The sequence below is a fragment of the Cheilinus undulatus genome, linkage group 5 (assembly GCF_018320785.1).
Source record: "Cheilinus undulatus linkage group 5, ASM1832078v1, whole genome shotgun sequence".
Lineage (NCBI taxonomy): Eukaryota > Metazoa > Chordata > Actinopteri > Labriformes > Labridae > Cheilinus > Cheilinus undulatus.
Window position 1 is genome coordinate 3,997,718 of NC_054869.1, and position 17,988 is coordinate 4,015,705.

At 40.9% G+C, this 17,988-nt stretch overlaps 2 protein-coding genes across 2 annotated transcripts in view; one reads left to right on the top strand and one right to left on the bottom strand.

Moving 5' to 3' along the window:
* Positions 1–6,017, top strand: part of LOC121509852 (protein mono-ADP-ribosyltransferase PARP14-like) — a 30,520-nt gene extending 24,503 nt beyond the window's left edge. Inside the window, exons 19-23 of the mRNA XM_041787580.1 lie at positions 1,937–2,172; positions 2,274–2,545; positions 2,829–2,971; positions 3,805–3,979; positions 5,396–6,017. Of these exons, the coding sequence (XP_041643514.1) occupies positions 1,937–2,172; positions 2,274–2,545; positions 2,829–2,971; positions 3,805–3,979; positions 5,396–5,676 (1,107 nt within the window). The 3' untranslated portion in view covers positions 5,677–6,017. The remainder of the gene's footprint in view (positions 1–1,936; positions 2,173–2,273; positions 2,546–2,828; positions 2,972–3,804; positions 3,980–5,395) is intronic.
* Positions 6,018–7,698: 1,681 nt separating this feature from the next.
* The window catches only part of LOC121509697 (phosphatidylinositol 3-kinase regulatory subunit alpha-like), a 35,938-nt gene continuing 25,648 nt past the window's right edge, over positions 7,699–17,988 (bottom strand). Inside the window, exons 11-17 of the mRNA XM_041787286.1 lie at positions 16,989–17,169; positions 16,776–16,901; positions 14,632–14,774; positions 13,810–13,986; positions 13,656–13,730; positions 11,015–11,188; positions 7,699–10,785 (exon numbers count right to left, since the gene is read on the bottom strand). Of these exons, the coding sequence (XP_041643220.1) occupies positions 10,596–10,785; positions 11,015–11,188; positions 13,656–13,730; positions 13,810–13,986; positions 14,632–14,774; positions 16,776–16,901; positions 16,989–17,169 (1,066 nt within the window). The 3' untranslated portion in view covers positions 7,699–10,595. The remainder of the gene's footprint in view (positions 10,786–11,014; positions 11,189–13,655; positions 13,731–13,809; positions 13,987–14,631; positions 14,775–16,775; positions 16,902–16,988; positions 17,170–17,988) is intronic.

The window sequence follows — 17,988 nt, forward strand, 5'->3', positions numbered from 1 at the left end:
TTTCACTAAACCAAGTTTTCTCACTGAATGAAGCATGAAAGAAAAGTCTCACATCCTCGTCAGCTACAACACTCCAAAAACATCGACAGCTGGCAGCCTGGACTAATTAACTGGGCAATATTGATAAGAGTAACATCAGGGTGATATTTACAGTCTACATCCTTTGTTTTTTAAGCTGTAGGTGGAATTATTTTCCTGATCATTGTTCAGGAGTGCCAAAAAGCGCAACACTCCATCAGCTCTCTCTGAGAGTTCATTTTTATTCTGTTTGCTCCTCTCTGTCCCTGTCCTTGTCCACAATTTTATGAAAAGAGGCCAATTTTTATGGATAGAAGAATTTCCCCTCAAATAACAGTATTATGGCTCAGTATCTCTGTGCCAGTGTCCCTTCCTGTGCGTCATGACGTGCATCAGAGCAGTGGAGACATACTGTCTATAGCGCTGTGAGGAGCGTTAAAGCTTCTGTGCGCATTTAAAGAAATTAGACTGTGCCTTGTTTACTACCTTAAACAATTTTAGTGCAAAAATTAAATTCAGACCTGATCCCAACACAGCCATCTAACTCAGTTCTTTTAGTATAGCTAACAGGATAATTCTGGTTAAAAACTGCTGCAGGTGCTCTTGAAATATGTCTGTAATTAATTATTTCCTAATGTGTTTATAACCCTACATTTCTGACACTGTTTTGGCATTATGATAATGTAAATCCTGTGTGGTGGATAAGTTCATAAGTCAGAGGTGGAGCCATGTGGGGTCTTGTGGGGTCTATGCCCCTAATGTTAACTCAAAAGTCCTGAATCTTTAACTCTGGTGAAAGTGCGTTATCTCTAATAACTGATGAATGTAAAAAGAAATATCTCGGATTTTGATAAACAGATTGACCCTGCTGATCACAACATGGAAATTTCATTCTTGTTGCCAAACTGAAAAAAAAACAAATCAGATGTTTTTTTTTTAACTTTGAAAAGCTTAAAAGCACATGGTATAGAATAAATAAAAACCTTACATTAATATTTCTGCATTTTTTAAGAAATATGACCCTCTGCAATGACAACAGCTGCAGTACCTCCTTAGACAGGTATTTTGAGTGTAATTCATCTGCCAAAAGAGGGAACACAACATAAATAAAGTTAAAGAAAAATTTGATTGATAGTCTCATTATTATTTACATTTTTATCAATATCGTGATAATATCGTTATCGTGAAATTTTTTGCCCACGATAATCGTGAAGTGAAAATCTGATATCGTGACAGCCCTAGTTCAAACAGTTCAATCTTTGCCTCATCAGTCCAGAGAATCTTGTTTCTCACAGCCTGAGAGTTATTCAGGGCCTTTTTTTTTGTTTGCAAACTCCAAATGCACTTTCATGTGTTTTGCACTGAGAAGAGGCTTCAGTCTAGCTGCTCCGCCATAAAACCCAGATCTGTGGAGGGCTGCAGTGATGGGACTTTGTCCCATCTCCACACAGGATCTCTGGAGCTCAGTCAGTGACCATCAGGTTCTTGGTCACCTCTCTTGCTAAGGCCCTTCTTCACTGATTTCTCAGTTTGGCCAGGTGACCTTCTCTTAGAAGAGTCCTGGTTGTACCAAACTTCTTCCATGTGAGAATTCTAGAGGCAACTGTGCTCTTGGGAATCCTCATTTCAGCAGAAGTTTTTGTAGCCTTCCCCAGATTTCTGAGTCGAATCAATCCTGTCTCTGAGCTCTGCAGCTCTGCAGTTCCTCTGACCTCATGGCTTGGTTTTTGCTCTGATATTGTCAGCTGTGAGCCCTTCTATAGAGAGGTGTGTGCCTTCCCAAATCACGTCCAGTCAGTTTAATTTACAGTAATGTACAGGGGGACTCCAGTCAAGGAGTAGAAACATCTCAGCATGACTTTATGCCAACCTCAGAAAATCATTACCATGTAGTAACCAAACTCCTCCTCCTCTACAGGCTTTGAGTCAGGCTAAGGAAAGGATTAAGGACCTTATTTTGAAGGAACAGGGGGAGAAAACCATCAAAGACCAGTACATCAGTCAGCTGTCACAGGAGGACATTGACGAGCTGAAGGACCTGCAGAAGAATCTGACAGTCAGCATCCGTCTGGACCAAGGACAGGAGGATGAGGAGCCCACAATCCACCTGGAGGGTCTGACCAGGGACGTGTTGACTGCTGAGTCAGCAGTCAGGTCAGCAGCTTCATAATAGAGTTAGAAAGAGAAAATATGTCACAAAGTCTCAGTCCAGTTTTCTAAACGTTGGGTTATTCTGCCCCATTTCTGCCTAACAGAGTCATCATACAACGGGTGGAGAGGCAGGAGAACCGGAAGAGTAAAGCCATGCTGGTTAGTTCACTCGTGGAGTGGCAGTTTCAGCGTCGTGATGGGACGATGGTGCCCTTCGACGCCCTCACCAACCTCCAACTGGAGGAGGCCCTCCAGAAAAAGGAAGATGTGAAGATCAAGATCAACAATGAAATGTACCTGGCTGATGTGAGGATGAAGAAAGCCACGGCGGTGAAAGGACATAAATTCTTGGAGCTGTTAAGAAAAGACCTGAAAGGTAAGGGCTAACCTGTGTTATATTTTAAAGGAATATTTTGGTAATTCTGAACTTGGTTGTATGCTCCTACAGCATCAGACCTTCTGTCGCTTATAAGAAGCCTCTAATATTTTACAGGATGCTCTTTAAGTTAGAATTGATCCTGATAAAACCAAAATTATGATGTTTTCAAACTCAAAGGAAAGTCATTGAGCCAGCTTTCTATTATGATGTGATTTAGTCTGTATTGTCATACAGCTAATCTTAAGACTCTAACTCAGTGTTTCCCACTGTTTTTTCATAGCTGACAGTGCCCCTCTGCCGTCGCACTGGGAGGACATGAAAGGAGACCTCCTCAAGCTGTTTCCTCTGACCGCAGGAACAAAAGAATATAAGGACGTGGAGACAGAAGTGACCAGGACCGGCCTCAATGCAAACATCATCAGCGTATGTTCACTCTGATTGTCTAAAGCAGTGGCTCTCAATCTTGGGGTCAGGACCCCCTTGGGGGTTGCACGACACTGAGAGGGGGTCTCCAGATGCCCTAAAAAAACTAAAAATGTTTTTTGAATTACACTATTGCCACTTTTAAACAGTTCTGTCAAATTGTAACCCCTTTTTCACGTTTTTTTCCCACCATTTTAGCACCTATTTCTGTCGGTTTTAAACTCTTTTCACCACTTCTTTTTCTGCCTTTTTTTTTTTTTTTTTTTTTTTTTTTTTTTTTAATCTATGCAAAAACATTACAACAAAGTAGTGACACAGGATAGTGAACAAGAAACACAAAACATCAGGACAAGACAATGACATGCTACAGTGGTACATTGGTCAGGTAGAATATCGTGTTTAGAGGTGTTGGATCAGGAGTTTTTTGTGTGTGTGTGGTGTGTGGGGGTTTGTGTGTGAAGGGGGGGTGTTGAAAACACCCTTTTTCTGCCTTTTTGCCATTTCTAAACCAATTCTTGCAACTTAAGCTTAATGTTGCCTCTTTTGACCTATTATTGCTACTATTAACCCCTTTTTATCACTTTTTCTGCCCATTTTCCCATTTTAACCTCATTTCACCATTTGATATGCCCATTTTCGCTAGTTTAACCAATTTCTGCCTATTTTTTTCTTTCTCTTTTTTGCCAGTTTATATCAATTTTTCATCCAATTTCACCAAATTTCCATTCCAGCCACTTTTTTAAACTCCCTTTTACCACTATTGATGCCCTTTTTTGGCCATTTTAATCCAATTTTTGCCATTTCTAACATGCTGTATTTTAACTGTGCTGCAGATTGAAAGAGTCCAAAATCCAACACTGTGGCAGGGCTACCAAATAAAAAAGAAACAACTGGAGAAGAAGAACAATCACAAAAACAATGAGAAGCAACTTTTTCACGGCACTGGAGCCAGCTCCATCGATCTGATCAATGAACACGGCTTCAACCGCAGCCACGCTGGAAAACATGGTATAAACACTGAAAATCATACATTGTATCATTTAAAAGTTCATTTTCCCTGTGATTTACCTCAGGAAGTTACATTTCCAGATATTCTAGATTCACATCATATACTGTGAAATAATTTCAAGAGTTTTTTGTTTTATTCTCAGTGATTACAGCTCACAAAAATCCACTATCTCAAAATGTTAGAATATTGTAAAAATAAGTCCAATTTGCAGAGGTTTCCTGAGCCTTCGTTTTCCCGTCTTGTTCAGTACATGAAACCACAATCATCGGGAAGACTGCTGACTAGACTGTTGTCCAGATGACAATCACTGACACCCTCCATAAGGAGGGTAAGCCACAGAAGGTCACTGCTGAAAGGTCAGGCTGGTCTCAGGCTGTGGAGCTCTCAAGGACTGGACTGAGGCTGGAGTCAGAGGATCAAGATCCACCACACAGACGGGTCCAGGAAATGGACTACAAGTGTTGTGTTCTTTCTGTTAATCAAATCTTGAACCATAGATATCATCAGCTTCTCATCAGGACAAAGGAAAAAAAGACTGGACTTTGCTCAGTGGACCAAAGTCCTGTTTTCAGATGAAAGTTAATTTTGAATTTCACTTGTAAATCAAGATCCCAGAGTCTGGAGGATGACTAGAGAAGCCCAGAATCCTTCAGGTCTTGAAGTCCAGTGTTTTCCAGTCTCAGTTTCAGTGATGATTTGGGGTCCATGTCATCTGCTGCTATTGGTCCACTGGTCCAGAATCAACCCTGTCAGCTGTCTAACAGATTTTAGAGACCCTTATGCTTCCATCTGCTGAGAAGCTTTGAGAAGATACTGATTTCCTTCACACCTACCCACAGTGAAGCCAGAACTACCAGAATCTGGTTTACTGACCCTGGTATTACTGGTTTTTATTGGCCAGCCAACTGGTCTGAATCCCACAGAGGATCTCTGGAAGATGAGAAACACCAGACTCAACAATCCAGATGACCTAAAGGCTGTCATCAATGAAACCTTCAGAACACCCCTGCAGTGCCACGGACTGATCGGCTCCATGTATAAATGTAAAAGTATGCAAAAGCCCTGACCGAGTATTGAGTACAAAAATGAACAGAATTTTCAAGTCAACGCTTATGTTTTATAAATCCTTTCTTGATTTGTGTTTTGTAATCTAATATTAAGAGGTTGTGGATTTAAAAAAATATCGAAAATTAACTTTATCAAATAAATAACAGGAAATAAAATGAACTGAGCTTAAGAACAGCTGATGGGCTGTAGAAATTGAGTTCTAGCTCATATTAACTACTGATATCACTCTGGAACGTTTGATGCATCACATTTTGCAGATTTTTCCCGTACCATGCACGCTTGTTTCAAACTCTGCTGGGCTGTCTACAGGGTGAACAAAGCCTCACTGTCTCTCTTTTTTCTTGTAGCTGCTGTGTACGGAAATGGCACCTACTTCGCTGTGGATCCGCACTACTCGGCTCAAGGCTACGCCGCCCCTGATTCTAAGGGGCACAAGCGCATGTACCTGGCGCGAGTCCTGGTGGGAGACTACACCGGGGGAGCACGGGGCATGCTCACGCCGCCAGCTAAGAGTGGCAAAGCCTCAGATCTGTACGACAGCGTCACCGATAACCCAAATGCTCCAACCATGTTCATCGTGTTCAACGACTCGCATGCATACCCAGAGTATCTGATCACATTTACATAGACAGCCTTGATTCTCTTAGTCCAGCAGCTCTGATGATATTAACTCAGTTTTTTATGTGCTCAAGCTTCATCTAACAGTCCACAGAGGGTAAAGATAGCAGTTATTGTTGTAGTGAATAGTTTGTAAAGGTTTTAATCACTAAACAGACAGTTTCAGCTGTGTTATTTTGATAATGCTTCATATTTTCAATAGGCACTGATATAAAGGTCTTGGATTTGGGTGTAAACACTATTGAATAAATCTCACATTCACCATCCATGTTGTCACAGATTAAAATTTCAGTAGATATCTGAAAAATATTCAATTTGAAAAAATAAAGATCAAAAATGTTTCTTTACCTTCATATCTAAGTCTCTTTTTTTGTCTTTAATTATAAAATGCTGTCACCAGGGTTTTAGATCGGCTGTTAGCATTGAGTCTCACTGATACAGTCCTGTAAAAAGTATTTTCTCTATTCCCTTTTTTTTTTTTTTGGGTCACCCTTGATTGTTTTCTAAAATAACATTTTTAAATGACTTCATTTATTAAGAGAAAAAGCCATCCAAACCTACCTGGACCTATGTGAAAAGGTCACTGCCCTCCCCAGTTGAATCATGAATTAACTGTGATTAACCACATTTTTGTAAAACTGGCCCAGGCCTGGTTACTTCCTGACCTGATGAATCCAGAAATCCCTTAAATAGAACCGGTCTGACAAAGTGAAGTGGCATAAAAGATCAACAACACATCAAAGTCACAACAGAAACAAAGTCACCGTAATCTATCAGTCTGGAAAGGGTTACAAAGACATATATTAGCCAACCACAGTGAGAGCCATTATCAACAACTGGGGAAAACTGTGAACAGTAGTAAACCTTCCCAGGAGTGGCCGGCCTACCAAAATGGCTCCAAGAGCGCATGGACAACTCATCCAGGAGGTCCCAAAAAACCCCAGAACAACATCTAGAGACCTGCAGGCCTCACTGACTCAGTTAAGGTCAGAGTTCATGACTCAACAATGAGAAAGAAACTGGGCAAAAATGGCATCATGGGAGATTTCCAAGGCCAAAACCACTGCTGACAAAAAAGAACACAAAAGCTCATCTCACATTTGACTAAAAACATCTTGATGATCCCCAAGACTTCTGGGAAAATATCCTGAGGACTGACCAGACAAAAGTTGAACTTTCTGGAAGGTGTGTGTCCCGTTCCATCTGGAGTAAAACTAGCACAAAATTTCATCAAAAGAACATCAGACCAGCAGCCAAACATGGTGGCGGCAGTGTGATGGTCTTGGGCTGCTTTGCTTTCAGGACCTGGACCACTTGGCATAATTGATGGAACCATGCATTCTGCTTTATACCAGAAAACCCTGGAGTAGAATGTCCAGTCAAGTTTAGGATCACAAGCTCAAGCACACTTGGGTTATGGAGCAGGACAAAAATCCCAAACACACCAGCAAGTCCACCTCTGAATGGACTAAAATAATTGCGATGCTGTGGTGTGACTTTAAACAGGCCAGTCATACTAGAAAACCCTCCAAAATGGCAGAACAAAATTCTCCAAAGAATAGTGGGCCAAAATTTCACACAAAGGTATGAAAGACTCATTGCCAGATGTCAGAAATGTTTGTTTGCAACTGCACAGCCAGTTATCAGGGTTAGGTGGTACTGACTTTTTCATACAGGGTCAGGTAGGTTTGGATGCTTTTTTCCTTAATAAATGACATCATTTAAAAACTGCACCATGTGTTTACTCAGGTTATCTTTGCCTGATGATATTCACATGATCTGAAATGAGTGTGACAAAAATGCAAAGAACAATAAATCGGGAAGGGGGAAATACTTTTCAGGAAGCTGTGACCATTTTTAGAACAAATGTGAGAACGTCTGCAAAGCTAGTGGAGCAGTACACAGGATCTGGAAGAGTTGCAAAATCGCTGAGTGCAAAAATAATCATGAAACATGACTAAAAATAGGAAGATACTTCATAGACATCACAAAGTAAAAGCCATGGAAGAAAGAAAGTCTGTTTTTGGTCACATGATCATTTCAGTGAATGTTTTATTTTGCAGAATTCCTGAACAATTCACTTTACGTCACTTCTTGTGGTCTAATAATACAGATTTGTGTTATCTGTTAAACATCTGTCAGACTTATAGTTAAATTATTCGAATGTTCTGAGTTGTTCCTCCCTCTTTGAGTCCAGCAGCCGTTTAACCAAAGATATGAGAGGAAATAAGGAGCTTGAAAATTGAGGACAAACGGATCCAAACTGTGAGAGAAACATCAAATCCAAAGTAATAGAAATCACCAGGAAGTCCAGATGCAGTTTGTTAAAACTCCTGTACCTGGTTTCAATTGTCTTAAAGCACAAAAAGAAGAAAAAGGGAATAATCCACAAAGAGGAAAAAAAAAGATTCTGATTTTGTATTTTTACATCAGTGAGTGAATGTTTAGTTGAGCTGTAGTTCATCCATAAAAATCAGACGAGTTCTTTGAGTAAGTCCAAAATAATTCCACAGTTTCTTCTTTGTCCTAAATTCTGTGTGACTGTTCGATGCAGCACGAGTGAATCTTTGTGCCGTCAGACTTTGACTGAAATGAAACCGAAGAATCGTCCATCAGTTCTGCAAACTTTAACAACACTCTGAGGCAGCAAAGCAAACAAACCTGAAGATACTGGACCAGGAAACACTGCTGATAAGGTTTATCTGAGCCATGGTGAGGGGGAATGTCCAGTCTTTGGATGATTTTTCTCCTGATGTGAAAATGCGGGTCAGTCGAGTCGCCCTCATTTTAAACCTCGTTCAAAGTCGCTCACAGTGCTCACAAGAAAAGTCTCTCTGGATTGTCCAACTTTTTTCCTTTGACATCATCGTAAGTCCAGAGTTGAAGCATGCTAAAGGAAGAATCAGTCATTTTTTTCATCAGACAACCTCGGTTTGGTGACGCCTGAGCTCCACGAGACGAAATGAGGAGACGTTTAACAGCTCGGAGTATCGCTCCTCCACAGAGAACAGAAACCACAAGCACTCTCAGGACGGAGTCACGGTCCGGTCATGATCACATGGGAAATATTTATCAGTCAGTCTATTTATGAACTTTGAATAAATAAATCTGATCAAATAAAGCTCTCAGTCCTGCAGTTTTTACCTAAAAATAATAAATATAAGATCAGGTTATCCCATTTTGGTTTCCATGATTTTTTAAATTTGATCCAGCAGCAGCGTGGGGCCTCTGATAATTCATGAATTACACTCTGAAGTCACTGTTCATTGCTTTCATACTTGATAACATTTTCAACATTTACAGTGGAAAGCATAAAGGTGCAGCATTACAACAACAGTTAATGACATGCTGCACATTCTTTCTTTCTTAAATTCCACATAAGAAGGCAGTCTTGTGGGTGTAACTGCCTAAAGGCCGGCTCAGACTACACAATTTTTTGTGTCGTTCACGATGGCACCATGTCAGACTATGCGACCAAAATCTTGTCACGTCTTGGCCGACAGCCTGGCCACACTACAAGAGTGATCCTGACTGCTCACCGTATGCTGCCGTCACCACTGTCTCTGTGACTGAGTGTGAGTTTAGAGGTTGTCCAGGGGCAGGTCAAAGAGTGTCGATCACTCTACTACAGAAGCGGTCTGTGTGATTGTAGTCGACTTTAGCTCAAAAAAAGAAAAATAAATAAAGACACAATCATGGATTAGATTATGGATAAGTATGGATGTATCAAGAGGAGGACAATATGGACTGTCTCTCCTTCAGATTGAACTTAAGGTATGCATGTGATAACGTCAATAAAATAAAATTCACATCGTTTTAGGAAATAAAAAAGGGATAAAAAGTGGTAAATCCTGTAAATGATGATGCAAAGATAAGGAGCAAACACTCCTGATGGTAGATGTCAGGATTCACATAGTTAACGCCAGGTCAGAGTGTCAAACTAGACGACGATGTGAGAAAAATTCTGACATGCTAGTCTTGTTGAATCGCGGTCGCGGGGTGCCTTGGACACGTCGTCAATTATGTCACCCTACAAGACTGTTGATTTCTAACTCTCTAAATCGGGCCTGAGTTTTGATGATGAGCAGCGACGTTGCAGTCGGGCATAAATCTGGCTTAATTCGTTTAGTCTGAGCCGGCCTTTAGTGTCTGTATACAGTCATGTGCTAAAGTTTTAGGCATGTAGGGCGCTAAGGATTTATCACAGGGCCAGATGAGCCCAGGGCTGGAGAGGAGGTAGTGTAGAGCCCCAGGTCAATTTAAACATATTCTAATAGGCTGCTTTCTTTTAGCTCTCCTTGTTTTTAGTATTTGTTTTTCTATAACTACACCCTATGTGTCTTATTTAAGATTAGCCTAAAGTGAACTTATAGTTATTTACTGTATTTTTCATTGTTGCTAATTTAATCCTTATTGCATTTTCTTTACTTTTTTAAACTGTGGCTTTTACTTTCTTTTATTTGCTTTGTGAAGGCTGCATGCTTTTCAAGGATTAAAGGTGCTTTATAAGCTGAGTCAGCTTCTTCTGTCATAGAAATGCTCAAATCTTTTAGGAAAAAAAAGAGGATTTCCCATGTGATCCTGTCCTGAAGTGTCTCCTCATCTCTGCTGTGAGTAGAACATGTCAGTCTTTAAATACTAGGCTTTAATCTCAGCCATCTTTAAAGTTTGTCTCCTCAGAGCAAGGTAAAGCTCCACGCCGTGCCCTCCACAGTGAAATATGGCGTCAACTCCTCTGTGATATGAGAAACATCTAACACAACATAAAGCTTTGTTTTCAGCGTGATGGTTTGTGTTTTTGATCTGCAGCACCTGAGCAGCTCACGTGATCAGTAAAGAGAGTCGGTGACGGTGAGTCGTGTTTTTCTCTGGGGGGTCGAGTGTGTAAACGAGATCTGGTCCACGCTGAAACAGGAGGCAGCGCTGGAGTCACCGTCTCTGCTGGCTGTGGACGGGATAGGCCAGTGTGACGTTGAGTGAGTCGTTGTGTTGGACCAGCGAGGTGTGCTGGTAGTGCAGCACCAGCTCCTTCAGAGAGCTGTAAAGGTTGTAGGGCTCGGCAAAACCAAAACCGGTGCTGGTCTTGTTGATGACGCAGTGTTTCACCTCGCCATCGACCCTGAGAGAGAAGGAGAGGAGAAAGGTTATTTAAGTTATTTAAAAACAGCCAAAAAAAAATGTAAAAAAGAACTTAAATTTTGCAATCACTCCAGGAAGCAGCTTTTAAAATCTACTGATGCAAGACCAAATTTTCTTGTAGCTTTCTGCACAATTTAGACTTAAATATTTAAAAAAGAAAATTTGCCCTACAAAACAGGCCATAATGAAGACAAACAGGCGACTCTTACACCACAGAGCAGGCAGCGTAGCAGCCCGGCTTGCTGCTGTCTCGGACCAGGAACGTCCCATCCCTCTTCCCGCGGAGCATAGCCTCCGCCTGGTCCCTTTTAATGTTCCCCAGACGCCACAGACGCTCGTCGTGATGAGGAAGGTCCTCCTCATCCTCCACCATGCTGTACTCACTGAGGATGACACAGAGGACATCAGCAGAGGATAAAACACAAAAGGACTGAATGACTGTGAAAAATATCTGATTCAAATTATTCTGACTGATATCGCAAATTCAGAATTACTGCGTTGAAGGAATCATTATTTTTATGTTGTTTTTAACTGTTCTGTTGATTTGCAGAGCATTACATCTCTGTTGCAGTATAATAATAATGAACTGGTATTTTGACACATTTCAGGTTAAATATTATTGCACCTTCTATGATTTTAAACGGCAGTAAGTCAGATTTCAGTTTAATCTAATTTTAAATTAATATCTCAGCCTAAACACACATAAGCATCTAAAAACTTCCAGTAACTATCAGGGCCTTAGAAAACATTCATGTTAGAGGCTGATGACGCCCCCTGGTGGCCAAAGCCCTTTTTTATTTTAGCCTGACAAATTTTAGTTATTGGAGAAAATAGTTTGTCTCATGAGTCTTTCAGTAACTATTATGGCAATATAAACTAAAAAACTGTTTTCCCTCCTTTTATAAAATCGCCACACAGACGTTTAAAGCTGTGTTTTCTTTTCAAATAGGTAATTTCCACAGAATGGTCCGGTTCAGTCTGGTATGGAATGGTATGTGTTTCCATTATCAAACATTGGAAAGGTCCCCAAATTACTGACCTGTACCGCCCTACTCATTTGGCACCCTCTGTAGGGGTGCCAAGCTTACCTGTCTGTCCCTAAAGGGTGGAGCTACACACAAAGATGTCACTTTCAGTGGCAACATGGCTGCTCAGCCAGGCTCCAATACACAGCTTTTTGCTCTATGATGAATTCGTGAAAATGGCTAAAAAACAGACAAATATCTACTTAAATTAGGGAGTTGTGGACCTGACAGAGATCCATGCTGTTTCCTGGACCGTGGACATTTATATATGGTCATAAGTCAACCACATATCAACATTTATTTATAAATCCCTTTTAAATACTGTCCTCAATCTCAATCTCTCCAATAACAAAGGAAACCACCAAACTTGTTCCCATGGCTTACCCCTAAAGGTTCCCAAAATTAATCCTGAGCCCTCGGCTATTTTTTAACCATTGTGTCTCGTCTAGACCTTTTGTCTTAAGTCTTTTGTCTACAGGACAACCTGGGCTATAAAAATATTGAAGGAGCTGCAGTAATGCCACTTAAATTTTAAAAAAAAAAAAAAAAAAAAAAAGGAAACAAAAAGAAAAAAAAGTTTAGAGGACTATTAAGACAAAAGAAAAAAAAATTGGAAATGAAAACTCAAAGACTTTTATGTATTTAACACAGTAAACATTAATGGCTATGAGTTCTTTTGCACAAATTTGCTTTCCCATCTCTTTGGGACTAAAGAATTAAAAAATAGTCATTCTGTGTCAAAAACACTTAAAAATACTAATATTTTTACAAAAAAAGCCCTTGTGTTTTGGGAAATTTGACTCATTGTTTAAAGTGCAGGGATTCTGAGGGACCCGTCAAAGCCTCTCTGTGTCCCTTTCTCTATTATAAATCATTCAGGCTCTCTGCTTCAGTTTCAATGTCTGTTCTGTTCAGCAAAGCATGATGTGCAATAGAACAGCCTGCCATTGGTTGTCACAGCCCAGTTGCAATGTATTCTGGGATACAAACAGGCAATATGGCAGCAGGCTAACTGGCTAACTGCAGGAACTATTAAGAAATGGATAATAAATGGATAAAAAAAGACATCTAATGACGGATTTAATAGTGTGGAGTTAATCTTTAGACTCGAGCTCACTAGACAACGTTCTCTAAGAGCTACAGAGGCGTGCAGCGTCATTGGAAAGACAAAAGAATGGGCTTTCAGAGGAAAAAACAAGCAAGTTGCTACCATTTATGGTACAAGCTATTCAACTTTGAAAAACATGTGTCTCTTCTAGTTGTATATAACAATGTCAGTCTCAGAGGGTTAACCAGGTTTTAATTTCAGACCCTATCAATTTTAATCGTCTTTTCTTTAAGTATTTTGTTTTGAGCCGTTTTTGCTTTTAATGTTAAGCTAGTCCTGTCTTTATTTTTAGCATTTAAATATTTTCATCCATAAATGATTTTAACCAGTTCTTATTCATAATTTCCAGGCCTTATCTGTTTTTGTGTGTTTTCTGTATCTGCTCTGTTCTAAACCTCAGCACCACTGAAAAAGAGGGTTGTCCCTTAATGTTTCCGAGGATTTAAATAAAATAAATGATGATAATGATGATGTTTCAGACATTCATGTGGACCTGATTTAATGTACATGCAGCAGAGCCTAAAATAGACCGCCGATAGAGGGTACGGCTTTCAGTGGAAACACACACTGTTTTTGGGATCACCAAACCAAACCATACTTAATCAAACTGGAGCACCTGGTGGAAATGCATCTGAAATGTAAGAGTGTAGTTCTTCTCGCTACCACAGGGGGGCAGCAAAGCCAGGAGTCTCTAGACACATTTAGAAACACACTTACTCCTCTGTGGTTTCGTTCTTCAGGCCGAGCCACTCGTTCAGCTTCCTCTGACGGACTCCTTTCTGCGTCAACCACCTGAAACATCAAACACAAACATCAGTGTGGTGTGTCAGCATCAGACGGCCTGATTGTGTTTTTGTTCCTGGTTCCTTACATGAGGTACTGGTCCCTGGTCTTGCGGAGCTGGATCAGGTCTGGTTTGATGCTGTTCATCTTCTTGTCAATCTCTCTGTAGTCGGCCGCTTGTTTCTTCAGGTCCACCTCCAGGTGTCTCTTACTGTCTACGATCTCGCTGATCCGAGACTTCAGCTTGTCGTAGTTCTCCATGATCCTTTCAAAATAAAATAACACTATTCAGTGTTTCTTTAAACACAGAGCCGTTGGAGTTAAACATCTGCTGAGAGTCTTCTAGTCTCCTTGAAAAGCCCAGGTGTGATGACCAAATCAAGGAGCCGAATCAGAACACTGCTTTGGGTGTTTATGGTTTTAAAGTATTGATTTCACACCAGTGTCATAAAAATTTACAAGATACCCAACCCTGATGATAAACCAAACGCTGAGGACTTTTAAAATAAACATTCAGCAACAGCACAACTCTCAATAAGCAAAGGGAGACAGGCTTATTTCATATATGAAAACAAATAAAAGTGAGGGCTTTTATGGTTTGAAAGTCCTGACCCAAATTACAGGCAGAATTTGGTGATTAAAGTCTTCAAAAACAAACACAAATTCTAAGAATTAACAGATACATTTTTAAAAGTTGCTCTTAAAAGACAATTTTTGTTAGAAGTTGATTAAATATCAGTGAAAATGACCCCTGCTATTCAGGATGACATCAGTGCACCAGCCTGAACACCAAACCTAAATTTACCATCAGGTGGGTTTTTCCTGCAGACTCTGGTACCATGGCAACTGAGGCCCCTTCATATCTGTGTGTGAGTGTGTCTCCACCATAGTTGCCGTGGCAACAGCCTACCTCTGGATCTCCTTGTCGTTGCCCTCTCGACGAAACTTCTCGATGTACTCTTTGCTGAACCGCTCCTGGGTCTGACACTGCTCCTCGAAGATCTTTATGGTCTCGTTAAACGCCTCGATGGCCGTCCTCTTCATCTGGATCTCCTGAAGGATGAAGAGGAGGAAGAGAGAAAAGAGGAGAATGTCTCAGTGTTAATGCCGGTGCACCTGTCATCTTTATAGACTAAAGAACATTTTATATTAAAAGTGCATCTTAGAAACCTACAATGGTGTGCTTGGGCCACCCTAAAATACGAGAAATAGAGAGGACCAGTTAAGTTTTGAAAAAAGACAAAACTTTTGAGATTATAAAGTCTTATATCTGTAGGAAACTAAAATCAGATTTTTTTAAAGTTCAAAATGTTATAAATGTATGTAAAAGTTTATAAAGTTAAAAGGTCAAAATGTACTTGAAACCAGACTGAAAACAGTGGTTTAAAGAAAAGCCTTTTTTAAAATCAGATCAGAATGATAATGTGATTTTTCTGAGGGTAAATTGGAGCGTGAGACTGACAGACGGACTGGTGCAGAATCAGCAGTATTGCAGGCGTTGGGCCGGTCAGGTGAAGAAGGTGCTGAGCCAGAAGGCAAGGCTTTTGATTTTCTGGTCGATCTATCTCCTCACTCTCACCTACGGTCATAATCTCTGGGTAAAGACCAGAAGAATGAGACTGTGAATGCAAACAGCCAACATGAGCTTCTCTGGAGGGAGGCGGGGCTCAGCCTTAGAGATCGGACGAGTTCAGAGATCCAGAGGGGACTAGGAGTAGAGACACTGCCCTTTAAAACCTGTAGGAGCCAGCTGATGTGGTTCAGGCATCTCATCATAATGCCCCCAAGGTGCCTCCCTTTGGAGGTCTTTCAGGCATGTTCAGCTGGGAGCCTCAGGGAAAACCCAGAAGGTGCTGGAGGGATTATATATGTACCCTGTCTGGTCTAGGAACGCCTTAGTATCCCCCAGGAGGAGTTGGAAAACATTGCTGGGGGGAGAAACGTCTGGGTTGATTTGCTTAGCCTGCTGCCACTGCGATCTGGCTTCAGATGAGTGGAAGAAGACAGATGGATGGATTTTTTCTGGGCTAACATCACAATTAAATTTTACTGGATAGTCTAAGTCTAGATTATAATTTGATGAGGCTCTCAACTGCAATACTTTTTCAAGGAAAAAGCTTCATCTGGTGTGATTCTCTTCCATGCAATTGGCTAATTTTGATGTCAAAATCTCAGAAATGTTAAGTTTTGGTTCTTGTAAATTTACAACTTTTTAAACGTAAATCTTTTAGTTTTTCCTGTACATTTATGACTGTTAAAGTCTGATTATTCAGATCTTTATCAGTTTTACAGCCATCATAACTTGCTTCAGGCCAGAGGCGCTGGCTGAACTCCTTTATGACGACTTCTCTTCGGTGCGTTTTTTGAGTACGGGGATGGGAAGGGTGAGCCCCTTGATATGGGTTAAGCTGCACTGTTACGCACTTCCCTCAGCCAAATCCAGCCTACTGCTCCTTGGTGCCCAGGACCTGGTGGGCTGGTCCAGAAAACGGGTCATGCAGGGGTCAGCTGAGAGGAAACATGGAGAGATGGGGCATAGGCCTGGGGGATGACCATCAGGAGGCCAGAGCGGTACGGGACCAAGGTTGATGTGGCCAAGTGCTCAGCCAGAATGCTCCCATATCTGACCTGACCTGATACTTAGCTGTAATAGACACTGGATTATACATACTTAAATATGTGAAGATTCTTAGTCAAAGTAATTCAAAGCTTAATCCAGCGGGATGAAGTAAATGTTTCTGACTCTCAAAATGTCTTCATGAACCCTGACCACGTCCAGTTGCCTTTTGGATGAAAATTTAAATCTTTAATGTCACATATTTCATTTACAACTTAAATGGTCTTTTCGGTAATTTAAATGTATTTTTGCATGTTTTTTATGGTAATTTCTTTTTAAAGAAGTGTCCTGAATCACACCTCAGCTACTGCTGCTCCACTTTAAGTAATAAAGCAACAAGGAAGAGACAGTGGCAGCCCCTCACAGCTGCAGTGTTGCCTCGACAGCTGAGGTGATGATGAACGATTTAATGTAAGACTGTGCTTATCACAGTGTACCTGTGAGGTCCTGGTGTACTCCTCGTACAGTCGGTCATACTCTCGATTCTTCTCCTGGTACTGAAGGTGATATTCGTGGAGCTTCTTCCCCACAGCTTCGATACTGTCCTCCTTCACCACCTGGTCCTGAGAGGCAACAGCAAAAACATCATAAACAACTAATCCGATGTCCTAATAGTCTTTGCACTGTGGTGAGAAATCCCGCCTACGGACCTGCTGGTGTTTGGAGACCGGGTACAGCAGCTTGACGTCCAGTTTGGGGTTGTACTGAGCGAGCGACTCGTGGCGGTAATGGTTGATGAGCTCAACCACTGAGCTGAAGGTCAGAGGGTCAGAGAAGCCATACTTCCCCTCCCGGTGAAAAATCTTTATCAGTTTGTTGTTACCTCCTTTCCTGTAAGGGATCAGAGAACGAAGTCCATTAAACTGAAGCAGATTCACATGAAAACATGCAAGAGGCCGCACAGATGACTGGAAGAGTCTACAGACTCAGTGGATAAACTATTCATTGTCTCAATACATCCATACACTATTATTTCTTTTCCTCACAATTTTCCATACAACAGCCCCAATTCCAAAAAATCTGAGGTGCAGTGTAAAGTGTAAATAAAGACATAAAGCAATGACTTTCATATCTCATAACCCATATTTTATTCACAATAGAACATAAACAACAGCGGATGTTGAAACTGAGACATTTTATCATTTCATGGGAATATTTTGAGTTTTAATGGCAGCAACATATCTCAAAAAAGTAGGGACAGGGCCATGCTCTCCATTGTAAAGCATCCCCTCTTCTTTTAACAACAGTCTGTAAACGTCTGGGAAGTGAGGAGGCCAGTTGAACCCCATACCATCAGAGAAGCAGGCTTTAGAACAGAGCCAGGAGACCAAGCTGGATGCTCCCTCTCCTCTCTAGTCCACAGGACACATGGTTTCAGGAGAGAATTTCAAACTTTGATTCATATGGCCACAGAACAGTTTTCCATGTTGCTCTAAAACAGTGGTTCTCAAACTGGGGGTCCGCAAAAAAATCTAAAATAAATTATTAATGTATTGCCATGTCATTCAAAATAAAAAAATACATACAGGGACCACCGCACCATAAAACAAACAAACTAAACCAATGACTCCAACCTAAGTCAGCTTTAAAATAAAAAAAAACTCAGATATGATTGTGAGATATCACGTAAATCTATAACTCGCCACACAT